At 35.5% G+C, this 27,214-nt stretch overlaps 5 protein-coding genes across 12 annotated transcripts; 2 read left to right on the forward strand and 3 right to left on the reverse strand.

Annotated features, from left to right (window-relative positions):
* Positions 1-499: 499 nt before the first annotated feature.
* Positions 500-7,559, reverse strand: LOC125191035 (serine/threonine-protein kinase TOUSLED-like). 5 transcript variants are annotated; one of them, XM_089059680.1, is made up of 18 exons: positions 7,318-7,559; positions 6,852-7,089; positions 6,620-6,661; positions 5,481-5,537; positions 5,061-5,288; positions 4,910-4,954; positions 4,668-4,775; positions 4,486-4,530; positions 4,116-4,228; positions 3,649-3,715; positions 3,273-3,339; positions 2,623-2,720; positions 2,367-2,546; positions 2,013-2,223; positions 1,552-1,816; positions 1,313-1,367; positions 1,075-1,236; positions 500-905 (listed from the first exon to the last, which is right to left on the reverse strand). In XM_089059680.1, exons 2-18 carry the CDS (start codon positions 7,080-7,082, stop codon positions 810-812), a joined length of 2,070 nt encoding a protein of 689 aa, XP_088915806.1. In that variant the 5' UTR covers positions 7,083-7,089; positions 7,318-7,559; the 3' UTR covers positions 500-809. The 5 variants fall into 5 exon arrangements, with proteins under 5 accessions (XP_088915806.1, XP_088915805.1, XP_088915807.1 ...); XM_089059679.1 differs by having other exon boundaries at positions 5,448-5,537; XM_089059681.1 differs by lacking the exon at positions 6,620-6,661.
* Positions 7,560-11,795: 4,236 nt separating this feature from the next.
* On the forward strand, positions 11,796-12,221 carry LOC125190033 (uncharacterized). Its single transcript, XM_048087234.1, has one exon. It carries the CDS (start codon positions 11,796-11,798, stop codon positions 12,219-12,221), a length of 426 nt encoding a protein of 141 aa, XP_047943191.1.
* A 3,233-nt stretch (positions 12,222-15,454) lies between these two features.
* On the forward strand, positions 15,455-18,936 carry RHF2A (RING-H2 group F2A). 4 transcript variants are annotated; one of them, XM_089058704.1, is made up of 8 exons: positions 15,455-15,608; positions 16,734-16,866; positions 16,948-16,994; positions 17,091-17,153; positions 17,231-17,339; positions 17,414-17,790; positions 17,879-18,331; positions 18,411-18,936. In XM_089058704.1, the coding sequence occupies exons 2-7, from the start codon at positions 16,735-16,737 to the stop codon at positions 18,315-18,317; spliced, it is 1,167 nt and encodes a 388-aa protein (XP_088914830.1). In that variant the 5' UTR covers positions 15,455-15,608; position 16,734; the 3' UTR covers positions 18,318-18,331; positions 18,411-18,936. The 4 variants fall into 4 exon arrangements, with proteins under 4 accessions (XP_088914830.1, XP_088914831.1, XP_088914829.1 ...); XM_089058705.1 differs by lacking the exon at positions 15,455-15,608 and adding an exon at positions 15,636-16,631; XM_048083938.2 differs by lacking the exon at positions 15,455-15,608 and having other exon boundaries at positions 15,639-16,866; positions 17,879-17,971; positions 18,038-18,331.
* Positions 18,937-19,374: 438 nt separating this feature from the next.
* On the reverse strand, positions 19,375-21,301 carry LOC125187356 (succinate dehydrogenase subunit 6, mitochondrial-like). Its single transcript, XM_048083939.2, has 3 exons — positions 21,071-21,301; positions 20,057-20,159; positions 19,375-19,790 (listed from the first exon to the last, which is right to left on the reverse strand). The coding sequence occupies exons 1-3, from the start codon at positions 21,233-21,235 to the stop codon at positions 19,648-19,650; spliced, it is 411 nt and encodes a 136-aa protein (XP_047939896.1). The 5' UTR covers positions 21,236-21,301; the 3' UTR covers positions 19,375-19,647.
* A 1,668-nt stretch (positions 21,302-22,969) lies between these two features.
* LOC125191188 (laccase-14-like) lies at positions 22,970-25,785 on the reverse strand. Its single transcript, XM_048088687.2, has 6 exons — positions 25,657-25,785; positions 25,418-25,569; positions 25,071-25,315; positions 24,862-24,990; positions 23,574-24,515; positions 22,970-23,319 (listed from the first exon to the last, which is right to left on the reverse strand). The coding sequence occupies exons 1-6, from the start codon at positions 25,756-25,758 to the stop codon at positions 23,189-23,191; spliced, it is 1,701 nt and encodes a 566-aa protein (XP_047944644.1). The 5' UTR covers positions 25,759-25,785; the 3' UTR covers positions 22,970-23,188.
* Between the last annotated feature and the right edge of the window lie 1,429 nt (positions 25,786-27,214).

The following is a 27,214-nucleotide window of genomic DNA, read 5'->3' on the forward strand; positions in this document are numbered from 1 at the left end:
TTTTCGCAAAAAATATATCAAATTAAAGATAATTTTATAAGGATTCCAACGAGATCTCAATTGCATATGTTCCGACGACGTTCGGATGATGAAATTTGATATTTTTTATTTTAGTTTTCGTAAATTATCAACAAATACATTAAAAAATCTCAATAAAACCATGTAAAAATCTCAATAAATATGTGCTGATATTTTCTTGTACTAGTGTTGATATTCTTATGTCATATTGTTGATATTTGTAATACACTGTTGATATAAAAAAACATTCATGAAAATTATCATATGATGACATAATGGTGATATTACCCTTTTGTTGATATTTTGTCTACTATTTATTGAGATTCGTAAGATTTAATCTCATCCACTCATTTTAAAATCTAAGGGTGAAAATTTGGTCTTGATTTTAGATTAGGGTGCTATAAGCATTAGAATATGACCCCGCTCTGTATATATAGTCCGTGCATTACAGGTATCTCAAAAATAAAAATAGAGAGAAACATGTCAATAATACATCTTTAATCTTATATTTCTTTTCTATCATAATTTTCATTCATGCAAATAACTTTTGGTTCCATCACATATAATTAAGGTAAGAAATGATCTCCATGAAAGTCGAAGGAACAAAGCAGAAGGGTACAACCCCACATAAGCACAAAAAAAAATGAAAAAAAAAAACAAAAAAATGGAAGCTAACACAGCATTTTTCCCAATGTACAAAGTTTCCAAGTTTTCATCTCCTCAAAAAGTAAATGACTTCTTCCCACAGACACATCCTTTCATCTGCAGCGTAGCTCTGAACCGAGCAATCGTCATTTCTTCGTATAGATCACGTATGGATCTTGAGCAATAGCTAAAACATCAGGTCGCTCAGCTTGATTGTATGTTAGGCAACGGCGAACAAAATCCTGCAGCAGCAACAAATGTGATGTTTCAAGTCACCGAGAATCAAGAACACGTTTAGATTCTCTCATATGTGTGTTTCTTGTGCAATTTCATTAGAGCAATAGTATATAAGAAGGACAAAAGGAAGAGATTCGACGCGTGCAACATTGAGCTCAGACATGCAAGATTTACCTTTGCCTCATTAGATACAGATGGTCTTGAAGGGAACTCAACTTTACGGGCTTTGATAATTGTATCTTCACGAAGAATTCTCTCTTGACTTTGGTCGTGCCCAAAAGGCCGTCTGCCAAACAGCATTTGGTACAATAAGACGCCCAGAGACCAAACATCAACCTGTACGATAAACTCATTTGCATGATTGGTTTTATACGAAAGTTACAAGTAGAAAAAGCCGTCTCAAATTTCTGACCTTCGAGGATATGAGAGGTATCCTGTTTAGCTCAAAACATTCAGGAGGCAGATACCTGGAATTATCAGTGCGAGATATTTTTTTCAGAAAAGGAAATTGTGCAAAAGAGAAAAATAAATACTATGTAGAAACTACAGATAGAGAATGAAGTAATCAAGATATTCGGCTACATCAATTGACTATGGCACCTGAAGCCGAAATGAAAATGCTGAAATTGTATGCGTTTAATTCAGACTCACCAATACGTACCAGCGCCCTGGGATGTAAGTTCCATGCCTTGGGATCCAACATTGTCCTCCACAATCTTGCTAAGACCGAAATCTGTGACTTTGGCAACGCCAAATTCATCAAATAGAACGTTTCCAGGTTTCAAATCGTAATGAATAATCTTCTGTGATCTTTTATTCAGGTAAACAAGGCCCTGAAAGATCTGGACTACAATAATTCTAGCTTCTCTTTCTGGGAGTATAGGTGTTGCTTTAAGAACAGCATCGAGATCCTTGCCTGGAAAGAGAGAGAAAACTAAAAGTTACCATCACTTTTAAGGCTTGTACTTATATAAAGTGCAAATCATAACAAAGGTGTTGAACGAGTAATGCATAATACGCATATCTTAGGCTAATCCCTTCTATAATCATCCCCCAATTCCCCCCTCCAGGAAAAGATGTTCAATTGATGTCTGGAATATAATTAGTCATACCACTGCAATACTCCAAGACAGTGCAGAATGTGTTGTGATCAATCTCAAAGATGTCCCAAAGCCGAACTATGTGACGGTGGACCAAAGTTTTGTGAATATTATATTCCCTGATTGCATGCCGTATATAGCTTTGCTTCTTCTCTTCACTCCACTGAGCATTCAAACCATGTAGCTTACAGGCAACATATCTATGTTCCACCAAGTCAAAAGCCTGCAACATAATTTACTGAACAGTATCAGATTGTTATCTTCTTAAAGAGCGAAATATAAGTTTATAGTTTTACATTGTGAATTTGTATGTACTGGGAGTTTGGAAGTTCGACAAGATATCAAGCATACAAAGATAGCCCTGACCTTATAAACTTCACTAAATCCTCCTTTGCCCAAAAGGTTTAACAGAGCATAGCGGTGATTCAATATCTGAAAATTGTTGAAACGAGAGCCATCCTCATCCCTTATACGTTTCATTTCACGTATTAATCTTCCCTTCTCCAATTCATGGCGGTCTCTTTCACGCAATACAGCTTCCTCCTCCTAAAGACAGTGTGGGTGCAAATTATGAAATTAATAAGAAAACAAAGGGAAGAACTAGAAAAGGAAACATGCTTACCCGTTTGATGCTGGCTAGGCGAGACTTAAAAATTTCATCCTGCATGAGAACATCTTCTTCCTGATTCCCGCCATCTGCATCAGCTACCTCACCCTTGTCTGGACGAAACAACATAAAACAGTTTCCATTATGCTAGGGAAAAGAATCAAAGAAAACTTTGAGACAAAAAGACGAAAAACAAAATAAAAAAGCTGCTGTGTCGTATATATATATGATGCATAGGCAGAAGTTAACAGCAGATTAATTACAAATAGTACTTGTTCACTTCCGGTAATATAACATCCTTCTAGCACTAAAAGAACAAATGCAAAATTTGCTCCATGAAGGCATAAGTAGGGTTTAGGATGTTTATAGAGGATAAAACAGGCAAAAAGAATGTTTGAAGTTCCTTGCCTAAGACCAACAACATATTGTGGAAGCAGGGTGCTTCTCACCTTCAAAATACAATTTAGCAGACTAGACCACTAACAAGATTTTTTCTAACTGCCATCAAAATAGGAAAAAGTAGATCCTTCTTCCAACCTAAATTCAATATCATTACCATCTTTACCATATCAACTTTTGCTGTCTTTTGAAATCCTTTTAGCAGAGCATATCTATAAAGATCACCTCAGAATCTGAGCAGCACAAGATTTGATGAATATATTTACCGGATGGTCGTTTCTTCAGAGATTTTCTCTGTCTTTCAATTCCCTCCTTCATTTCCAACAAACTCCTCTGCAATAAAAGCCCAATTAAACAAAGCAAAAATATTTACAGGATGGGTGAGAAAATTATTTTCTGCAAGTGGAGCCAAAAAATTCACTGGAAACACCGTTGGATGAATCAAACACTCCCTAAGAGGAGGCATTTGAGGACTTGCAAATTAAACCATAAGAACTTTTGGACGTGATGAGCTCATATGACATCCAAGAATCATACAGCATATGACGGGAAGTGAGGTTTTATATGTTCAAGCTAGTAAAATTTACACAGCTAAGAAACAGTAACTATTCAACAAATTAGTTAAAGCATGGAAGAGCATACAAGTTGGGCATTGATATCTTTCATGGCTTGTCCATCCTCCCACGCTTCAGATATGATCGTCCCAGCTCTATTAAGTTCATTGAAAAGGAAAAGAGTGGAAATAAATAATTAGATGACACAGCTTACCAGTTAAAGATGATAAACAAAAAGAAGAAACTCTAAGGGCACAGAGCATCATATGAATTTATTAACCAGCTTGTTAAATAATACTGGGGTGATTCATATGTTTTCGTTAAAAAACAAATCAGAAAATAGTAGTAGTAATTCTTTTTTTGGCAATATTAAGTACAAATAAGAAAATCAAAATCAATCAAGAGCTTTTCCTGAATCTAGATAGATTTCTGTAGATCTCCATAATTCATTTCAGGCATTAAAATAATTAAGATTTTACAACTGAAAGCAAATATCTATAGTCTCTAGGTAGTCCATTATAACCCTCTGAAAACCCCGGATCTATTTCCAAATACCTGACCACTCCAATGTTGCCAAGTCGGAGGGAATCCTGGCGTACTCTCATCCTTGCCTCTTGTCTTTCAGCTTTTGATACAGACACCAATAAATCAGACATTACTTTCATTCTCTGCATAGAAAAGAACAAAAGAGAATAACTAAATTCCCAGAACATTGATCCAACATCTTTGAGGAGCTAAATCCACATGTCAGGCAAATCAGAATCACAATCAGGCCTTACACATTAATATGTTATTCAGTGAAATTCAATCTCTGACTTTACCCAATTTAAACATAAATGGAGACTGCCTTAGAGTTAAACAAGACAGAATATACAATAATTATGAGAATCACAAGCCAAATCTGTGCAGGTTAGAGAAGGCATACCTTTGGTTTCATCTGTTGTTCATAATCTCTGATATCCTTAAGCTCCTGTTCGAGTAAGGAAAAAACATGAATGTAAAGAACATAAGATGGGATTCTACTTTCAAGGACAAAATTTCACTTAACGAGTATAACTATCATAATTTCGACTCAAGTACGAATAAAAAAGAGAAACCTCCAACAACCTTTTCAAGTCGTTCACATTTATTCCGGGAATCAGAAACCTCTTCACGTGATTTTTTCAGTTCTTCCTCCATTGCTGAAACCTTTGCGCGTAGTGAAGTTCCTTCATCCTGGAATTTTGAAACCAATGCTAAAAATAAATATCTAAGGAAGTTATGTTAGTGATACCAAGAACTCTTAGGTTCAACTAATGACATTGGTTTTACAATTTTGACAGCGTAAAGTTCTAAACACAATTTAAAACCTCTCTTGAGGAGTCATGCCCGAGCTGTTCTTTAACGAGACCATCCTGCATACCGAAAACCAACAAAGATATTAATTTAATTAGACAATAACAGTAATGAAATCATATTACTGTCATGTGATGACAGAAGCAACTAACATAATAGACACACCTTACAAGGGGAGTTCTCGACCTGTCCATTTGCCGGAGAAATACTCTGATTTCTTGCCTGATCACTAACACGAGAACCCCGCCCCCTACCAGAAGAAGTATTAGCCCGACCACGGCTTTGTTTTCTTTTACTTACATCACCACCTAGCTTGTTGTTGTCAACTGGCTCTGTGTTCTTGTCCCGAGCATCAGCTGCTGCCGGTTGGGTACTTCCAGAAAAATTACTGTCCTAAAAGAGACAAACAAACAATAAAAATAGTGTTATTAGGAAGTTTCAAACAACTTATAATTCAGGGAACAAAAAAGGGAATATGGAGTTAGGAATATAAGGAACGAAATAATTAAGCAAATCATGTTGCATCAACTAGAACAATAAATTGTATGTCACCTCAGCTTGTTCAACAGAAATAGGGCTACATACTTCATCAACCTTCCGCCGCTTTTGAGTATTTGCTTGTATGAGATAGGCTCCTCCGCTCTGCCACATGATACGCACAGGTCAAACTGAGACAGAAAAGATTAAATGCATACATGACAAAATCAAGATGTAGATAGTAGAGGTAGCAAACCACAAGGCAGGGATTCTAGGGCAAACCAAAAAACAAAAAAACCCAGAAGAGAAAATTCTAAGAATCTGCAATGGTTTTCAGAAGAGGCACGTTCGTCAAACGGGATTAGTGCATAGGTCGCATCTAACCAGCTTTCATTTTGGCCCAATTTAAAACCCATGATGAGTCGAGCATGTCAAAACAAGAATCTTAGGTTAAGTTTTCACAAAAGGCTAAAATTTCCTTAACTGTCAATCCTATATTTATTGCGCATAGAGAAGGAAATTCGAGATAAATGCCGGCTGTTTTATCAATTCTAAACATTGTTCAAGGAAGATGTAACAACATTTGGTTGAGTATTCCACTAGCTAAAGCAGAATGTGAAGAAAGATGAAGCTATGTAAATTATACACCGTGCGTGTGTATTATAAGCTTCCCTGGTAGTATGACTTGAATTATACTTTTGGTTTGCAGTGCGGCCCAGTAGGTAGTGTGGTGCATAGTATGTCAAGATATGGATACTACATGTTATTGCAACTCATGTTTCTCCTTGGGATGGTTTTTAACTTTCTATATGCATATATCAATTGGTAATCTATGGATAAATGTATTTTTCCAAAAGAACAAGTTTCTAATCAATAAACTTTTGGTGTTTTTGAAGTAAATACCACACAAGTGTTCAGAAAGTGCTTCGCATATATGACATGTTTTGCTATTATTTCAGTATATGCTTTGAAGTAGCTAACAGATATAGGCATGTGTATGCCATATCCACTGCACTTCTGGGTTGAGCAGTTACAAATTATTAGCATTATATAATCATTGTCACCATGGTAGTTAATGGTTTGGAACATTGAAACAGCTTTGAAGTGCCAGTTTATCTACAATTTACTTTGTCTTTCCGGACTATATGTATGCTATGAAAATATGTATGGATGTGTAATTTGTATTAAGTCAATAATCAATCCAAATATTTGGATTATACAGCTATAGAAGCACTTCAAGCACATACAGAAAGTTCATATCCTCGGCACTCAGCATCACACCATATTTCCTGATCTTGCCATTAACAATGCAAAAAACAATAAACATCGAATCAGCAATCCACGCACATTGAGCATCAATAGTCACACATTCTTAACATAAACATGCAAGAACAAAAAACTTGGTGAAATTTAGATTTTCTCTGCACCACAGAATGTATCTAGTTGCAGAATTCATAGCAGTAGAATCCAAATACTCACATCATCGTCCGAATCATCGCTATCAACTAAAGACTCCCCCAAACCATCCGCAGCACCTCCAAACTTGGCAGACACAGTCCACGAATTCAGCTGCGTCTGGACTTGTTGCGGCTGTGAGGCAGCTGCAGACGAAGCCTTGCCCACCAATCTCGCTTCAAGCTTCGCGATCTTAGAGGACTGACCCGATTGGTTCGAGGAATTGGATAAATGCAAGATCAATTCGTCCGACATTGCTCGTCTATTGAAAAATTCAAGTAAATTCTCAATCAATTTTAGTCAATTGAAGTGAGATTAACCTCACTGAAGCTGCTAAGTAACTGAAAGCAGCCAAATTTGGGAAAATAAAATTACAAAAAAACAAAATAAATTAAGAAAAATGAGACGATAGAATTTTGGATGCTTAGGTGGATCATCCGGTTTCTCCAGAGATGCTTTGAAGATTAATTCATGATACATTAACTCTTACATCAAATTAGGCCTCTCTGTGTATGCTCATGAGCGGGTGAGTCCGGGAGAAGGGCGGCGAGGATACAGATGAAGAGATTCCATAAAAGGAGAGGGTTAGGGTTTCCGAATTTGCTGAAAATCTGCAGAGTTGAGCTTGAGGATTGAGTGAATTCGTAGAAACCAAAAAGAGGGAAAAAATGGTGGGCGAAAGGCAATTGAAACGGGAGATTTTTGAAATTTGTGAAATGGTATTTTGTGTGTGACAAATAAAATGATGAAAGAAAGAGAAATGGTATATATTAATTTGTTAATTTGCCGGAAATAATTTGGTTAAATTTTACCCACAATTGTCGAGAGGAGTTAGGGACACATAAAATTAAGATTGTTTATAATTATCTCACAATATAATTTTGTATTGGAATGGTATTTAATATGATAATCGGAAAAGTATATTTCATCCACCGATGAAATATTATCTAAGTTTGACTCAGCATAAATTTTAAAAAATGTGGAGAAAAGTGGGTTGAAAAAGTTAAGAAACTAGTGTCCACATAAATTTTATTATTTTTATGGCTAATTTTAAAAATTTGTTGGAAAAAACTGAATTTGAGTAAATGTCGTCAACTTGACTAATTTTTTAACCAGTACTAATAAGTTTCTTGAATTGAAATTTGTTAAAGGTTTGAATCTCTTTTCATTAAATTCTTCTTCATCCACACAATTGCGCTTTTTTCTTTCTCATTAATATACATATTTGAGGATAATTTTTCATGGGTTTTATTTGACTAAAATATGAATATTACGGTTAGCTTCATTAATTCCCTTTTTCCTTATTTACTTTCTTTTACTTGTTTATTTATTTGTTTTGTTGGATCTGAGCAAGCATGATACACGTCAAGAGATGAGAATAGGAAGTAATTAATGGAGTGTGGCTAAATTCATGTTTCATCTTTTATATTTAAAGAGTGTCGAATCATATTAATGCCCTAGTTATTTTGACAGACTTAAGAGCATCCACAATTGTCGGCAATCGACCGACTAGTCGATTCCCGGTGCTGGCTGGTCCGCATACCGAACCATTGCAAGCGGCGAGCGTGGAATCGGCTAGAGAATCGGCGAGTGCTCGCCGATTCCCGGGCACTGGCCGAAGCGCTCGCCGCCATTGTAGACTGACGATCAACGAGGATCGGCCAGCGTAATATTTTTTTTTTTTTCTGAAACACTATATATCCACGATTTGAACGTCATTTTCATTTGCACCGCTTGTTTTAACAAGCTTTCTCTCTCTCTTAATTTATGTACAAGAGCAATAACGCGAAATGAGTAACGCGGGTGGTAGTGGTGGTAGGGATGCCGAGGAGGAGTTCGAACGGCAAGTGTTGGAAGTGTTAGAGGCCTATACGACCCGCGAGGCAGAGCGGCTGTTACAGAGGGTCTTGCAGCCGCCGGTACCTCACGATGAAATCGGCCGCCTCCAGGCACATGCCGACATGCGCTAAGTGGATTCTCATATTCAACTCCAAAATGATTTAATTGAAGAGTTGTGGGCGCGGAGGACTGCACGGTGATAGTTTTTTTGTTTTATGTATTTTTTTATTATGTAATTTTTTTTATTAATGTACTTTTTTTAATTTTAATGAAATTAATGAATTTTTCCGTATATGTGTCGTAAATTTAATTCCCTATTTTGTGTTTAATTCCGTAAATTTAGTTGTTTTTTAATTTTGATTGTTGTGGCTAGCCTATTGCTTGTCCTGATGATATGGCAGGAGGAATTTTAGTGCTGATGATGCGGCAGAGAGAGTTATAGGCTAGCGGCTAACCTATGGCTAGCCTATATGGACGCTCTAATACTAACATTCTAAACTACAAGCACCTATTTCATAAATTTATTTAAATAATTCGACTGAGTTCTTTTTTTCTGCTTTTTTATTGGTGGTGGGAACTTGATTGAGGAGTATATTTAGTATTTCTCCGTTTACAAAATACTAAGTATCTTATTTTATTATTTTGAGATATTTATAATTTAAAATTTTATTTATTTTTTACTATAAATTATAAAGTATAAACATTAGATACATACTCTATAATGAAAGGCCTAATGGATCCGGGTCGAATTTTTGAAAGGCCGTACGGCCCAACAGGAGAACATCAAGGAAATGGAACGGAATGGTGATTTAATTTGTCATGGTCCATAACAAATTATGCTAACTCGCTAAGTGCAGTAATATTAACAGGATTTTTAAATTAATTGACTTAATCTAAAATGATCTATTAGCTATTTAGCCACCACATTTTTAAAAATATTTCGGAAGTTATTTATCCTTCTAAAATTTCTCACACATACAATATTTTTGTCATAGTTAATTAATTTCTAAAATCTCTCAACGAATAATCTCATCATATCTGAAATCATTCGGACATTGTTTACACTTTCAATGACACATGATATACAAAAATGTCAATACAATTATATAACTGTATCAACAAAAAGTACTCCCTCCGTCTCCGATTAAGAGTCACACTTTTCCATTTCGGTATGTCTCCAATTAAGAGTCACACTTCACTTTTACCACAAATAGTAAGTAGGTCACACATTCCACTAACTCAATTCACTCACATTTTATTATAAAACCAATATAAAAAAATGGGTCTCATATTCCACTAACTTTTTCAACCAACTTTTCTTTGCATTTCTTAAAACTCGTGCGCGGTCAAAGTGTGACTCTTAATCGGGGACGGAGGGAGTATAGATTTGGGAACACATGTTCTAGATTTTTGCAAGAGCCCAGTTGAAGATTCACCTGATAAAACATGATTTCCATTCTTTTTAGAAGTCGTTAAAGTGTGTTTCCATAAGAGAAAAAATATTTGGTGTATAATTGAGATTTTTAGCCGGTGAATATCTGTCGACTTAGGGCTACAAATTCTAACCTTTGTTCTCGTTGTCTCCACAACAAAAGTCAAGCCTAGAGTTTTATTATAGAACATCACTATGAGTAAGAGAGAGTGAGAAAGGTTACGAAACTTAGTTTCGTATTTGAATGAGAGATAGCGAAAGAAAGAGCAAGAGCATGAGTATAAAATGCTTCCAAGATCATATGTTCCTAATTTAACCCCTTCCCCCAACGTTTTGTAACAATCAAAATTGATATTCAGTGTAGACTATGATTACATCGAAATAGGTTGATTGACTAATCGATGGTGGGTGTTAGGTACTAAGTTGGTGCTTGCACCATAGTTGGACCATATATGTAAACGTCTATATTTTTTTTTGGTATACTTACTTGTTATAATCAATGACGTATCTAAAAAACAGAATTCATGAAGTTAAATACAATGAAAATGGTCGTTGTTGATGTCAACAAACAGAGACCTCGGTTCAACAGATATCATTGGCAACAGAGCAAAGCTGACACACATTGAAATCGACGTCAATTCTAAAAGCTGAATTGAATGGACTTTTCTCTCATTCATGAGCTAATAGTGGAATCTATCGATCCCAGATTATAGATCCGTCATTCATTAATAAAATGATACCTATCCATACATATGTAACTGTAGTGAGGCAATGTAAAAAATCAATCATGCAATAAAGATTATTATAACTCGGATGTTGCTATTGTCCATTTTTGTACTAAATACAAATAAAACAAGACGAAAATACAAAAGTTAGGTTTGATAAGCATATAAAAATGCCAAAATCGAATACAAAAATATATACTATATTAATTTTATATTTTTTTTCTGATGACGTGTTTAGCACTTAGTTTCCAAATCTAATCTTCTTTCATTTGTCAAATAGCCTAAATTAGATAATATAAATGTCACAATCAGTACAAGTTAGTTTTGTGATTGTTAATTTTCCAATTAAATTTTAAAATAGTAATAATAACGTTTCCAAATTCAATTTAATTAGTCAACCCTCAATCCATCGTCACCGATTAGGCTTGCACGTTTCATGTAAAAACCATCATTACCACTCCCTCCATCCATGAATAGGTGTCTCATTTCTATTCGGCACGAATTTTAAGAAATATTAAGAAAAATTAGTGAAAGAAAGTTAGTGGAATGTGAATCTCAATTATATATATTAGGAATAGTTTTTAATAATATGTGATCGGAATGAGTTAGCGAAATGTGTTATGAACCGAGACTCTTATTTGTGGACGGAACAGAATAGAAAAACGGGATTGTTATTCTTGGACCGAGAAAGTATTAACTAATGGAATTTTATTTTAAATACATTTTGAATACGTAATTAATAAAATTAGCACTGCGTTAATACTACTTAATATCTCTCCTTCCTTCGTTTTCGGCAAATCGCATTCATATTTCTAACCTCTCCTCTTCTCTCTCTCTAAAATTCGGTTTCTCGCCAACAGAAGTTTGAATCAGTGATTCAGTGGTTTGAGGTTTCATTTCAACATCAAAATCGCGAAATCGAATCCACCGATTCGTCAATTCCTCCGCGTGCGCAGCGATCGGGCGGCGCCAATGTCGAGAGTCGCGGCGGCGGAATCGGCGAAGCGGCAGCCGCTGCTGACGGCGACGGCGTCGCCGAGCCAGTGCGGAAGGAGGGGGAGCAGGGTGGGGGAGACGGCGGGGGAGTGCGCGGCGGTGTGCTGCTGCTGCCCCTGCGCAATGGTGCACCTCCTGATCCTCGCCGTGTTCCGCCTCCCGAGGGGGCTGTGGCGGAAGAAGAAGCGGAAGATGCTGCTGAGGAAGAAGAAGCGGCGGAATTCGCTGGAGGCGGCGGCGGACGAGCGGCGGAGATCGGATTCGATCGGCGGCGGCGAGGCGGAGGAAGAGGAGGAGGATCGGGGGAATGAAAACGACGTCGTTGACTGGGATAATGAGGTGTGGGACCGGTTCTACGGCGCTGGGTTTTGGAGGAGCGCGTCGCAGAGACGCGACGAATGAGTAATTTCTGTTACCAATTTTTTTTCTCTTTTTTTTTTTTTTACTTTTTTCTGGTAAATATTTTTTTTTTTGAATTTGGAAGTGTGGAGTTAGGGTTTAAGAATTGGAAATTCAATTTCTTAAATTTGGGGGTAAACATACTTGTAAACAACAAATGGTTTTGTGCTCTTGATTTCTTGAAAAAACAAATCATTAATAAAGATTAAGTTTGCTATCTGTCTATTTGTTGTTGGATTTGAAAGAGAATTCGGTCACATTTCAAATTCCACTTGAGATGGATGCCCAAACGGTAGTTTTCGCAGTGACATGAGTACAAAAGGATGAATCCATCTTCGGGGCAGTGGTAGAAGATTGTCGTCAGCTTTTGAAAGAGGTATTTGGATCCTCTATGAGATTTGTAAGGCGATCAGCGAATCAAGTTGCTCACACGCTTGTTCGGGCATCGGGTTCTATAGCTGATAGCAAGTATTGGTTGAATTACATTCCAATTTTTATTCCCAACGTAGTCGTAATGGATTTGACTTAATAATATATTATATTTGGATAAAAAAAAAATGTAACTACGGATTAATAGTGGTGAATATTCTGTCACATTTGAATTTCTTTAGTAAATATATAATGAAAAATGAATAAAGAAATAGACCCAACAAAACAGTGAAATTGAAATAAATGTTGTCGCAAAAAAGTATATTATGCCACCTTGTGTAGTACATATCCAGAAATGGAACCATCTATTTTTCCTTAAATATCAAAAACTATTTATGTTTAATTTCAAGAACCAATACTTTCAAGTAGTGGAATCAGATATTTTTTGCTGGAAGAGTAAGAATACACTAGTTTTTAATTTTTTAAACTCAATTTACAAAGAAAAAATCAAATATTTGATGCTGGATGTCCAAGCAAGAATACATTAAGTTTTCTTTTTTCAAATCGAATTTCAAATTAAACTCAGTTTATACAACAAAACAAATTCCTTAAAATCATCTTATTTTATCATAGGCTCGTTATATTATTTAAAATTCAAATAGACACAAATTAGACTCAATCCACATAAATTTAAAAAATTTCAAAATTTTACATTTTTATAGCATGAGACAAATTTTCAAATAGAGCTAATTAAATAATATAAGTATTTGCAAAAAATGAAATTTTAATATGAAGTACTCCATATAATATCTCAAGAAAAATTTGAAATTGTTGTATGTGAGTGTGTTTTATTCTAGTAAGTACTATAAAGAGTGGGTCAAAATTAAAAATTTCTTACATTTTGCCTTTTAAAGAATTATGTAACAAAACTAGAAATATTAGTATAATTTACACAATAAAATGCTATGTAATGAGAAAGTACTTCGCATGCGACAAAATGTTTACAAATTTGAATTTAGAAACCAAACACATTGTCCAAATATTATGGATCCTCTGGTTAAATTCTCTTTGGAGATTGGATCATATATAGAAAATTGTTCACGTGTTTACTAAGAGATTTCATTTATTATTTTTTTATAAAAATAATTGGGAAATAATCGATTCGACTATTGACTGTATTTTTGAACTGGAAAGCTCTTTTTACTAATTAATTTGTCGCACCAAAAAGAGACATATGTCTATTTATGTACTATTCAAAATGAGAATTTTAATTTTGCAATAAAATTGTACTCCCGTCATCGATTAAATAACAACACATGTTGATTGTGGACACAATGAATTTATAGTAGTACAATTTTATGTGACATATTTCAAAGCATAAATTGCCTCATATGATAGTTTGTTAAAGTTAAAATAGTTCATTATAACAATATTTTTTTTAAGTTGGCTAAATAGTACTAGTAGTACTAGTACTACTATAACTTTATTTTTCATGATAAATGATGTTATGATACATGTTTTATTTTATGGTATCGATTACATTGATGAAATAAATATGAGAATTTGTTCCGATAGAATCAAATTTAAGAATTAATGAAGTAATTTTTACTTTTATAATTTAAACATCTTCTAAATTTATCTACAATTTTCTTTATTTTTTATTTAATAAATCCTATTGCCGTGCATCGGGCAATTATATATATTTATAACCTAAGATATTAAAAACAATCATTTTACTAATCCTGATCAGAACATAATATACTTCAAATTTAAAGTCAGTATTCACTATTATAGGAGTAGTAAACTAGTACTAATATAAGTCATGTATCACATCACAGTCCACAATTATTGACCAAAAACAAGGAGAAAAACAATTTCCAATTCTAATCAACACACATTAGACAAATTTAATATAATCCAAATTCCACTAGACACTTCTATTAGGTGGATATGAATTTTTGCCATGTCAAAATTCCAACTCTAATAATGAGATATCATAAATTCAAATTATTGTGCAATCTACAACTATATTCTGCTTATTTTCCCAAATTTTGTCCAACTATCTATATCTATATTCTGCTTATTTTCCAAAATTTTATCCAACTATTCACAAGTTTCAAAATCATAATTATAGTCTATAAAATCTCAATAAACGAATGATGGCAATACTAATTAGCCTAAATAATATTTCCTCCGGTTTTTATAGTTGAAGTACTTTTTTTCATATGAAAGAAGTACTTTTTTTCATATGAAATTTTAAAAACGAATGTTCAGTATAGTATGTATTCTAGGTAGTAATAAAATATAGACAAAGTAAAAAAAGAAAAAAATAGAAAATAAAGTAGAAATGTGAATAGAGAGGAGAAAATTAAATGAATGAAAAAATAAATTAATTATTAAGTATTATATAAGTAAATAACTTAATTATAAAAGAATTTTTTAAAATAAAAAAATAACTCAACTATAATGAACGAATGAACGAATGAGTACTAATATCACCACTATTTGTTTATGTTAGGTATTTTGGTGGAAAAATTTCTCAATTTGACTTTGAATGATTCAAATTTAATTACCTTCTAGAAATTGGAAAAAGAAAATGTTAGTTTCAAAATAAATGTGGGCTGCATATTTCCATTTAATAAAAAAAATCTAAAGTGCTTCTTCTGACTAAGATCTCTTTTTTTCTTTTCTTTTTCTTCCACGAATAAAAAAATGTAAAAAAATTACAGCGTCAAGGACACGTGTCATCACTGTAGCAATTTCAATTTCCTCCAAAGATGTGTCTGTGTGTCAGTGTGTGAAGTGTGTTTTTTAGTGGGCTCAGTCATGTCATCAGGTTCACCACCTCCAACAAAGTAAAAGAGTTAAGAAAAAGAAAAAGAAAAAGAAAAAGAAAAAGGGTGGAGATGAAATAATTATTCTCCAGAAACCAACAAAAAGGAAAAGTCCAAAGAATTAATTATTATTTCCTCTCATTCTTCTCCATCATTCTCAATCCTTTCCCCAAATTCCCTCATTCAGGTATGGCCTTTTCTCCTCTTGCCTTCTTATTTTTCTTCTTCAATCACTGTTAGATTTGATCTGCTTCTGTGTTTGAGCAATTTGTTGAGGATTATCATTTACAATAAACCCAGAAAAGGCCAAGTCTTTCAATTTATTTATTGATTTTGATTGTTATTCATGTGAAATTGATGTGATTTTGTAACCTGTGGTGTCTCTTTCATCTGTGTCTGAAATTTATTGATTTTGGGTGTTTTCAATTCAGTGTTTTGGATGGGAAAAGAAGCCCTTTTTGTGTTTATGTGTAGTTTTTTTGGTGTGTTTATGAACGATTGGGACTTATACATGGAAGAAGAGAATCAAGATTTGTTAAAGATTCAATTTTTATTTGTTGACGGATTTTTATTTTTGGATAATTGGGAGGTTTTATGGCTAGGTGTAAAGATGCTCTGGATTTGGTTGGCTATTGTTTGACTGGGTTATGTGTGGAGTAGAATTCAAGATTTTGCAGTTTTTTTTGTGTGCCTTGTAGCATGAAATTTGGTATGTAGGAGTTATTGGTCTTTTGCTCGAGCGTAGGTGTTTATTGATTGCGAAAGTCGAAGCTTCAGACACGATAAGTCTCTTCAATTTCGCAATATTGTCGAATTTTTGTATTGTTTGGTTGTTTTGGATTCCCTTTCCCTTATGCCATCTAAATTTGCCCTCTTCTTGGCTGAATTTTATGACAATCCCTTTTCTGTTTTTTGTAGCTAGCGAAAGTCGAAGCTTTAGACACAATAAGTCTCTTCAATTTCGCAATGTTGTCGAATTTTTGTATAGTTTGGTTGTTTTGGATTCCCTTTCCCTTATGTCATCTAAATTTGGCCCTTCTTGACTGAATTTTATGATAATCCTTTGTTTTATTTCATTATTGAAATCGTCACATCGTATAACTACATTTGTTGACCACATCTTAGTTTCCCTCTGGAATTGCTGTGATTAAAAGCCCAGATATCCGATGAAAGATCACTAGTACATTTTTTCATGCATTTTGATATCTAAGTATGTTTGTGATTGAGTGATGATTCAAATTCTCAATTGTAGATTTTTGTGCATAGATGTATGTTTGCCTTACTGTTAAATCACAATCTACATCCGTAACAGGATGGAAGAGGAAAATGTGTCCGAGAAAGGTCTGACCTCGGCCGCAGCTTTTGTGGAAGGAGGAATTCAAGATGCGTGCGACGATTCATGTAGTATATGCCTTGAAGCTTTCAGTGACAGTGATCCTTCCACTGTATGTGCAAGTGTTATCTTATCTATGTGATCGTTATGGACTCGACCTTATTGACGACTGTTTCAAATATTTTTCTTTTAGGTGACTACTTGCAAGCATGAGTTTCATCTTCAATGCATTCTTGAATGGTACAAATCTTCCCTCCCCCGTTCCCCTAACGCTATATAAGCATAATATTCAAATCATGAATCAAAACCAGTCATTAAATCGAAACAAATCTACAGGTGCCAGAGGAGCTCACAGTGTCCGATGTGCTGGCAGTCGATCGGTTTGAAGGATCCAAGCAGGTATATAATTCGTATTTCCATTTCAAGATATTGAATCTTATCCTATCCGGGCTCTTACTGTCCGACTGCTTTGGCAGCCAGGAGTTGCTCGAAGGTGTGGAGCACGAGAGAAATATTCGAATGAATCCTCCTAGAAACGCCACTATTTTCCACCATCCAACTCTAGGGGACTTCGAGCTACAACATGTTAGTCGTCCTTGGCTTATTGCTTTCTCCGCTTTCGTCATTTTGTTTGTCGTTCATTAGATCTTCCGTTGCAGTTGCCGGTGAGTGCAAGTGAATCTGAACTCGAGGAACGAATTATACAGCACTTGGCTGCTGCCGCAGCTATGGGGAGGGCTCGTCACTTTGCTAGGAGGGAAGGTCAGCGGAACAGGTCTTCCGCACAAGGCCGTCCTCAATTCGTGGTTTTCTCAACTCACCCGAACGATGCTTCCACTGCCTCACCTGCTGCTCAAAGAGAAGGCGGCTTTCCTCCTTCGGTCATGATAGCTGGCCCCAACTCTCCTTTTATTACCGCTGAAGATTCCGACCAGTTCGTTCCTCGGATTTTGTCTGCTCAAGCTAATGCGCATATGGCCACTGGATCCGCCTCAAACGCTTCTCCTACTGCTGCAAGCCGGCCATCGAGCACTAGGTACTTTCTATCGCTCTTTCCGAGCTGCTCTATCCCTAAATAGATCAAATATAGAGGGGTTATGACCCGTCATTCATCTGTCTTGTAGGTCTCCACCGGGTAGTCAAGATCGAGCCGGACCATCAGATCTCCATTCCTTCTCCGAAACTCTCAAACCCCGCTTTAGCATATTGTCGACGAGGTATAATGGAAGATTCTGCTATATTAATTACTCGAAAACAGAAGGATTTAACTGTATATATTCCAGATACAAAGAGTCGATAACGAAGACCACGAGGGGTTGGAAGGAGAAACTGTTCACTCGCAACAGCCAAACTCCCGAACAGCAGCCTACACCTGAAGCTCGTCGTGAGACTAGCCAAGGTATTGCCACTGTATCTAACATGATGGGTCATCTTGAAGTATCCGAAGACAGTAGAACTACATTGTCGAGAAATATTGGTGACGGCTCGAATCAAGTCCCTACCAGCCAGCCACCCACCGAGGCGCAGGCTCCGTGTGCTGCTGCTGGTTCTGCATCGAACTAAACTTCACATTGTTGGTAAGTATCAACTGGATTTATCAAATTTGAAGAACACGAAGCCGCTGCTGATCTTGTGTGGTTTTGGTTGTGGTATCAGGTGAACTACGTTGCAGCTTGCTTCGTCTTGAAAGGAATAAACGGAAGCGATCCCCCTTTTCGCGACCAAGTATGTAAATGATACATTAGCTCTTAGTTACTAGGAATGCATGTTTAGTACAACATTGATCCGAAAGAAACACAACTGGCAGTAAGAAACACGCGAATTCTGCATGCTGTGTCGAATAATTTTATCGCGCTTTTGCCTTTGATTATGAACGTGGTCTGGGACAGGGAGATTTATTGCCGAATGCCAACCACTTGGATTGGCGATTCGGGCTGCTGCATTGCCAACGGGTATGCTATGCTGAGATGCGTGCCCTGCATTTGTACTTGCTCGTTTTGCTGAAATGTTCGGTCTCCAGTAGAACGAGCGCTGGATTTTCAGCGAAACGAGCACGATTATACAGTGTTTCGACCTTTCTGGATTAAGGAGGTCGGGATGATTTGAGATTAGTTTAATTTTCAAGATGCAAAAATTGGCCTCTAATATTCCCTATTTCGTTTCTAATATTTTTCTTTCTTTCCCTCTGGTTATGAGATTTTCTATTTTGTAATTTTATTAGATAAATCCTACTACTATATTAGTGACTGTTTTTATTTAAAATCTTACTCCGTATTCTAGTACTGTAAGAATGGATTTTTGTGTTGTTGAAGTTATTGCAAAACAAAACATCCACAGTTCACAAATTAATAAAATGAAAAGAAAATAAAGATGAATTGTAAATTACGTTGTCCAACCAGAAAAAGAGAACGCACCTCAATATTTAAAGAGAAATAAGATGAACTGTAAATTACACTGTCCACTCGTTTTATAATCTGTCATTATTTACTAATATCTTGGACAAAAACTAAAAGGGGATGCACTTCAATAATTAAAATAAACAAACAAATGACATTTTGTGATTATTATCTGTTTCTCATTCAAAGCCTCTTTTCTAAAATCAAGAGTATGCTGACATAAATATCAGAATCATTATTCTAAATTTCTAATTAAGATCAGCTGTCAGCCTGTCACATGACAATAACAAGAAGTAGCCCGAATTCGATCTTTTATCGATAAATTGAATTAAAAAGCTCGAAAACACAGAGGAAGAAACGAGATAAACAATATCCATAGACAATTCGATCTATGAGAAAGCAGCACACTAGTACTAAATGCGAAGACGAATGATGTACAACATCATTATTAAGTCGAGATCTCTTCTTATTCAGAGGGGCCAAATTCAAGAATCTCATCAAGTTCTCTTCTGCAACCACTCATTGAATTTAACCTGTGCTCCCACTGTATCCAGCCGATATAACTGGTACCAGTGGTTGGCAGCCTCAGCTCCCAAGGTGAACCCGACTACGGCTCCAAAAGCAAAAGACAGTACGGTACCTGCCACACGAATCAGTTTTATGAGATATTCATGTGTTTGGAGAAAGACAAGTCCACTCATTGCAAATTTCATCCAGAATCATCAACCAAGAAAAAATGGATTTATATAGTGTAAAGAATATTAGAGTTGGTTAAGAGTTATGTGGAGGAATATCACTGAGTGACATACCGATCGTGGAAAAAAAATACTTACTGAAGTCTAAACAAATATCTAGCACAAATAGCAGAAGGGAAAGAGCATTGGCACACATAAAACCAGAACATACCATGAGGACTCTTTGACCACCTCCAAGCATTTCCACCAGTAGTAATTGCTCCAACTGCAGCACCTACATAAGCAAAGTTAGCTGCTTCATCTGCAGCCTTGAGCTGCAACACGAGGTAAACAAGAGACAAGAAATCAGTATCAAGAGATAGCCTAGCTATATTATCCTATTGAAAGACTAAAAAACCAGTGGATAGTTAGTAAGACCAAGATACACAAAGGATTAGTAATGGAGATTCTAAAACTATCCATCTAGGATATTTTTGTTGTACATAAACAATTCGAATTGGGGCTTTTAGTTTAAGTTAGAAGAAATTACTACTACATTAAAAAGCACTCCCCATAATTTTGACCAATCAAGTGGAGTAAATAACTATCAAAACGAATAAATCTTTCAAGTGCTTTTTATAATGCAGGTGATAGTTTGTGTAATGCCTAAACTCTTTCCTTCTCCGATTTTTTTTTACGAATACGCTTTGTGATGCACAAGTATGGTTCTTTAATCCTCCGAGCTACAAGCCCCACCCCCTTCTCCACCGGATCTGTTCCACGGAGTACCCTCAAAAAATTCATTTATCAAGCCTGGAACCCTAAATCTTGGGAGCAAAAATCCAGAACTGCAGCTATATCAATATCAATATCCATAAAGCGCCTAAATGCCAGCCAAAAATTCAAATAATTCCAGATATCATGAAATGAGAAATTTCAATTCCCAAATAATACAAGCAAGCAGCACAAGGAGCAATCAATCCACATAAGCTCAAATAGCATTCACAACCAAACTTCGACCTAATCTAACACACTTCTGAGAAATGGTAGCTGCCTCATTCGCATTTCACAACCACCAATCTCCTGGATAAAGCGATAAAAACATCGAGAAAACACATGGAAAAACATGTAAATAGAAATCAACCAGTAAAATTCCCCAATCAAAATCAATTAAACATATCACAACACGAAGCCACAAAACGAGTTCAATTTCTCATAATTAATTGTGAGATGAATCAGAACATACCACAGGTCCGTGGACGGGATCGGAAGCGATGAATTGCTGGACGGCGGCGCTATTCCGATTGGGCAAAGGTCTATCGGGATTGAGAATTTTGGAGTAATCGTCGAGATGAAAACTCTTCTTCACGGAATGCCATAAACCTCTCCCTGATTCCTCGATTTCGCTCATTTTTCCTCTTCGCTGAAGCGATTGATTTGATTTTCGAGGGTTTTCAGTTCTTCGACTCCAATAAATTCCCTTTCTTTATAGTGATAGATATATTAGTTTTATTTCTTACTCCATTAATTTGCCATTAAAAAATTTACAGTGTTTGGACCGAAAAATTACAATACCACGAAAATAGTAGAAACTCCAAAAAAAAAAAAAAAATTAACCAGATAATATAATAAATATATGAAATAAAAATCTATATACTACTCCTACAACGCAACAATATCTTATTAAACGCGTTAGCTACAGCACTGCACTGGTCGATACGGCAGTGCCTAGTATCCATCGTTTACGGCTAGGTACTTATAAAATTAAGAGTGAACTACGCGAATAGTTCCTGATCTTATCGAAAAATGCACCAATGGTCCTTAAACAATTATTATAGCCTATTTGGCCCTAAAAATTACTACATTTTTGGTACTTGTCGGTCTTTTATACCCTTATGCATTTGAAAAATGTCCTAAATGCCATGAAGAGTATTTTCGGTACCTGGAAATTACAATTTTGGTACCTCTTCAATCATGTAATTATTTTGGACATACATAAAAGTACCTTTTACAACAAAAATATTTTCTTTTGACTTAATTCACTTAAATTTTTTGAATAATTACTTGAATAATGTATAGATTAAGCTTTATAATGAAAAAAAATACTATAGCTCATTTATTTTTTAGTAAAAAAATGTTACTTGCAAGAGTTCGCTATACTATATTTTAATTAACGTAATTAAAATATTTATTATGTAGTTCATTTTTATTATATTTTTTAGTAAATTTCAGTTATTATATTTAAAAAATATTCTTCACTATACTATATTTTGATTAACGTAATTAAAATATTTATTTTTCACTTAAGTACAGTACCATTTAAATATTTAAGTAATATTTTTTAAATAAAAAATTACTATAATTCACTATAATATTTTTTCTTCTTAAATTTGAAAAATTTTAGTAAAATTTTTAAGTAAAAATAAATCCCACGAAGAATTTTCTATAATTCACTTTAATAATTATATTTAAAAATATTACTATAAAATATAATATTTTCTTTGCAAATATATAGATTAATTTGTATAAAAAATAATATTTAATTTTAAAAATAAATTAAACATAATTAAATAAAGCATCAAATAATAAAGCATCAAATATTATAAAAGAAAATGGTGATGGAAGAAAAAATGAAAAAAAATAAAAGGAAAGAAAGGTCCAAAATGCCCCAGAACTTTAAATATTCACACTTGTAGTACTTAGGGTTAGTTTTGTCTTATCATACCAAAAATGATATAAAAAAATTTTAGGGACCATTGGTGCATTTTTAGACAAGATCAGGGACTATTAGTGTAGTTCACTCCAAAATTAAAACACTTCACAACTTCGATGCTACTACTTTTTACTTTATTCGTTCGCTATTATTTGTCATAATTTTTTTTGTCATTCCGCTAATATTTGTTACAACTACCGTAGCTAATTTTTGTAATGAATCTCAGAAGCCAATAAATAATTAATTTCATTCACATTTTATTATAGAACTAAGTATAAAAAATATGACTCACATTATATTAGTTTTCTCCATTTACTTTCCTCTGTATTTCAACAAACTATACCAAAAAAAAAAAAGTAAAGTTCCCACCCATAAGATATACTCCATACAAGTACTAGTAAATAAAAAATCAATCAAAAATATAATCTCATGAACAAGAAATCAAGACTTTTATTCCATTGCAATAATCAAAACATTACAAACAATTATAGCAAAAACATCAATAACATAACAGACCAATAGTAAAAAGACCTTTTCAACAATACATCAACTTATTTACTACTAGTTCGCCGACTTTGTTTACAGGTCGTCCCAAAATACAAAAATATATATAAATAATATAAATCCCGACTCTTCAGATCACCATTAAGATTAGCAGAGTGGCATATCCGGTGGCGGCGGCAACATCTTCTCGTCGAGCCCCGGCCCGTCTTTCACAATGAAGACCATCCCCATTCCCCAACTCACGTGTCGCTCGAAATGGCAGTGCATGAACCACACCCCTATAAACACATCACTCATTCAATCAATCACTAATCAATAATTAATCATAACTAATTAATCAAATCATAAGCAAAAATAATTAACACTGTCTCACTTTTCATTTTAATTTATTCCACTAAAATATCACATTTTCATTTTTAAAATAAAAATTATATTCCTCTCTGCTCAACACATAAAATAAAATCTCCTAAAATCCAGTGTCATCCCATAAATATGATATCTTTCGTAAGACGAAGGGAGTAAGAACACAAACCTGGATTATTAGCCTTAAACCTAATAGCAGTCCATCCATTTCTCGGCACAGCGATGGTCTCCATCAAAGGCGGGTCGACGAGGTTGTAGTTGAGCGGATCCCGGGTCCAGTTGAAGTTCCCGAACCCGGACCCGACTACGTAGAAGCTGTATCCGTGCAGATGCATGGGGTGGCCTATTCCTCCAACGAAACTTGTGCCTTGGAACACGAGCTCCACGGTGGCGTTGAAGTCGAGAACGTTGACGGAAGTTCCATTCTGCGGCCGTAACAGAGGGCTAGTTAAGTTCCAATCTCCGGTGTAGTTGAAGGGGAAAGGCGGGTTGTCTGGGAAATCAGTGGTGTAAACGCCGTTAATGTTTCCATAATAAGCTTGAAGAAAGTCTGTCCTCGGCAGCTGGAGCGTCACGTTGTTGACGCTCGCCAGCAGCCTCTCCGAGTTCGGCCCTGCGCAGGAATCGTTCGCGCAGGGCCGGAGATTCATGGAGAGGGTGAAGAAGAGGGTGTCGGTAACGTTCTTGGGGACGTCGACCGGGTATTTCTGGCTTGCTAGGCTTCTTAATTGGGTGGTGAAGTTGTGGGACGCGGCGGTGCTGTCGAAAGGCGGGAACGAGGGGAAGGCCGGGGAGGCGGGAGGGGTGTAGTTGCCGGCGTACTCGAGGATGGCAGTGGTGTTGGTGCTGTCGAAGTTCGTGCCGGTGGCGTAGGCTCTTGAGGCCATGTAGTAGTGGCTTGGGGGCTGGTTGGCGACGAGGAGGAGGTCGATGGTCTGGCCGGGGGATATCGCGATGTAGTCGCTCGTCAGGGGCTTCGTGTAGGCGGCGTCAGTGCCGACCACGGTGACGTTGTGGTTGGCTATTTTGAAGAACATGATGTTGTTCATTACTGCGTTTACGATGCGCAGGAGGTAGGTCTTTCCGCTCTCCACCTTCAACCTGAATATATCTGCACCCGACATTTTATATTGGCGTGTGAAAGTAGACCAAATAAAAGAACTCATCCCGAAAGATTAGAGACAGGGACGGATCCATATGAGGATCACAAGGGGCAATTGCCCCTACTGAAAAAAATTATTTATACTATTTTGATCATTAATTTTTAAATTTTTTTGAAATATCCTCTATATATGCCCCTTCTCTACTTCTTAAAATATCTTTATATATATTTTTGCCCTATTTGTATGGAATTCCGGGCTCCGTCCCTAATTAGAGATAGCTTATTTAGTCTATCAACAAACACAGTTGATGTGGGACAAGTTGCTTTGCACTGAAATTCGCAAATGGGAATCCACCTTGTTTCGAGCATGGATGCAAGTCCCCAGGTTGGCCATTGATGAGAAAAGAATCCGAAACTTCTGGATCGCCTCCACTAGCAAGGAACTCCTCCATAATTTCTTGTACATCCCGATTAAACCAATCTCCTGCAATATGCATTCCAAATTCATAATTAGGTCAGATCAAGTTTCCTTGCACCGAAGTCCGTAACAGAGCGCATACAAACCTAGTAAGATGGGAACTTCATGATAAGGCTTGCGAAAAGGATAACTCTCTCCCCTCGGGGGCAGAATAATGAGCGCGCCATAAACAGAATTGCGAGACCAATCACTATGTGCGTGCCACCACAATGTACCTTCCTCGTCCGACAACACAATCCGTTGGTTGAACCTCGTGCCAGGGCTAATAGGGCATTGTGTCACGAACTCTGGCCCATCCGACCATGGATATCTCGGCATTTTCACTCCATGCCTATAATATATATAAAAAAAATCAATACTAGCAAAACATTGAACGGTGTAACATGTTATGAACAAAGTATAGTAATTACTAAATAAGTACTCCATTATTTACCAGTGGATGGTTATATTATGGTCCGCACTATTAATGACAACCACGTTGACCAAATCTCCCCTTCTAGCATATATAGTCGGCCCCGGGAACTGTCCGTTTATCGTTAGCATGGTCTTGTTTGTGCAAAGTCTAGAGTGTGCAGAGTTTGTCAGCTGCAACAAGTTAAGTAGAGTTTGATCACCTTGAAATTAAATCACTATTACTAAAAAATATAATTATGTTTTCTTAGTAGTACTTACTTCAAACGTATAGTTACGAACTAGACCATGGCTCGGCTTTACTCCTCCGAGCAGAACAATACCTATGAAACAAAGGAACAAAAGCATTGAAGTCGACAACATTTCTCCTTTACTTTTCTTGATGTTGTAATTGTTTTTGTGTGTTTGAATTTTTTCTTGTGTTTATTGAGATTGGAAGGAAATTGTGGTGGGTATTTATAAGGTGGCTCTAGGTTACATAATCTGAATTTTTCTTAACAAAACAAAAGCTAATGATGAGTCGTCGCTGTGGATAGACCATTTTTGCATGGACTAATGTCTATATATTAGTAGTATTATTCAACTTAATGTGAACTGTGAAAAACATCAATTGGATCAAATTAGGGTTTGCCATGTAATTTTAAAAATCAGCTAAAAAAATCATGAACTTTGAATTTATTCGTATTTATTCAATGAAAATGATGTTTTTCAAACAAACGACGTCATTTTCTTTATGAATAGATGATATCGTTTAACTACAGTTGCTGGCATTCATGATTCAGGTATTATCACAACTGTCATAAAAAATAAAGAAAATTATTATCTTACAATGATATTTTCTAAACTTCCTAATCACATTATTGTTGTTTTATATTTTTAACTTAATTCGGAATGGAATACAAATTCTAATGAACTTCATAATATATTATTATTGAGATGACAAGTAGTGAACGAAAAATCAAATTCGTATCAAATTGCCACTAGCAATTTAAATCCGAGAGTGAGTCAGTTGGAAGATTTACATAGAAATCAAAAGATCTTGTACAATTTGAGAGAGGGAGACCATTTAAATATTTGATTGTTTGTTCACTACTTTGTCATCTCAATATAGTATTTCCTCCGTCCACGAAAAGTAGTTCTATTTTGCCATTTAGGATATTCACAAAAACTAGTCTGATTTCTAAAACTGGAAAGTTTACCTTTCATAGTATTTTATCCATTTTTTCTCCGTCCTCTCTTATTTTACCCACTTTTTATCCTCACCTCTCTTTTTTTATTCATTTTTTTCATTTACTCTCTTATCTTATCAATTTCTCATTAAAACCCGTGACATCCACAATGAGACTATATTTTTAGGACAGAAAGAGTACTATTTTATTTTATTTTATTTACTTGAATATAAAGGTATCCATTTATACAATAAACGACTATAATTTGTACTTCTTTAAGAATTAAAATTATAATATAAAATGTAGGAAGTTTAGAAAATACTATTTTAAGTTATTCAATTTCCTTTAGAAAAGATATTAATCTTTGATTCTAGAGTATTCAATTTCTTTTGTTTTCTATTTTTTAAAAGGAGACTTGAGCGGAATAAAGAAGGAATTGTAAATGACCCAAGGAATGGTACGAGACTCGTCCATCCTTAATCAATCAACTGCCTTACCCATTGAGGTGCATGTCTACAAGTCAGCGCGGGGATTAGTCACTGAGCCCGCCGGTGGACACCCTTGGTAATTACCAAAAAAAGAAGGGGTTGTAAATAGTTTATAAAACATAAATATATAATATTATGGGGCATTTTAATTGTTATTTAGAA

Source organism: Salvia hispanica, chromosome 5 (genome assembly GCF_029641045.1).
Source record: "Salvia hispanica isolate PSC_SH4W2 chromosome 5, Shi_PSC_v1, whole genome shotgun sequence".
In the NCBI taxonomy this organism is placed as follows: Eukaryota; Viridiplantae; Streptophyta; class Magnoliopsida; order Lamiales; family Lamiaceae; genus Salvia; species Salvia hispanica.

Coding starts and splice junctions, on each gene's coding strand:
- LOC125187356 (XM_048083939.2), bottom strand. CDS start 21,235: ATGAGCGAAATCGAGGAATCAGGGAGAGGTTTATGGCATTCCGTGAAG. Junction 20,160..21,070: donor ATCCCGTCCACGGACCTGTG/GTATGTTCTGAT, acceptor CTCGTGTTGCAG/CTCAAGGCTGCAGATGAAGC. Junction 19,791..20,056: donor GTGGTCAAAGAGTCCTCATG/GTATGTTCTGGT, acceptor TTCGTGTGGCAG/GTACCGTACTGTCTTTTGCT.
- LOC125190033 (XM_048087234.1), top strand. CDS start 11,796: ATGTCGAGAGTCGCGGCGGCGGAATCGGCGAAGCGGCAGCCGCTGCTG.
- LOC125191035 (XM_089059679.1), bottom strand. CDS start 7,082: ATGTCGGACGAATTGATCTTGCATTTATCCAATTCCTCGAACCAATCG. Junction 5,289..5,447: donor TTTCTGTTGAACAAGCTGAG/GTGACATACAAT, acceptor TGTCTCTTTTAG/GACAGTAATTTTTCTGGAAG. Junction 2,721..3,272: donor TCTGAAGAAACGACCATCCG/GTAAATATATTC, acceptor TGTTTCGTCCAG/ACAAGGGTGAGGTAGCTGAT.
- LOC125191188 (XM_048088687.2), bottom strand. CDS start 25,758: ATGTTGTCGACTTCAATGCTTTTGTTCCTTTGTTTCATAGGTATTGTT. Junction 25,570..25,656: donor TTCGTAACTATACGTTTGAA/GTAAGTACTACT, acceptor AACTTGTTGCAG/CTGACAAACTCTGCACACTC. Junction 24,516..24,861: donor GCATCCATGCTCGAAACAAG/GTGGATTCCCAT, acceptor TGTCGGGTGCAG/ATATATTCAGGTTGAAGGTG.
- RHF2A (XM_089058704.1), top strand. CDS start 16,735: ATGGAAGAGGAAAATGTGTCCGAGAAAGGTCTGACCTCGGCCGCAGCT. Junction 16,867..16,947: donor GTGACAGTGATCCTTCCACT/GTATGTGCAAGT, acceptor TTTTTCTTTTAG/GTGACTACTTGCAAGCATGA. Junction 16,995..17,090: donor CTTCAATGCATTCTTGAATG/GTACAAATCTTC, acceptor ACAAATCTACAG/GTGCCAGAGGAGCTCACAGT.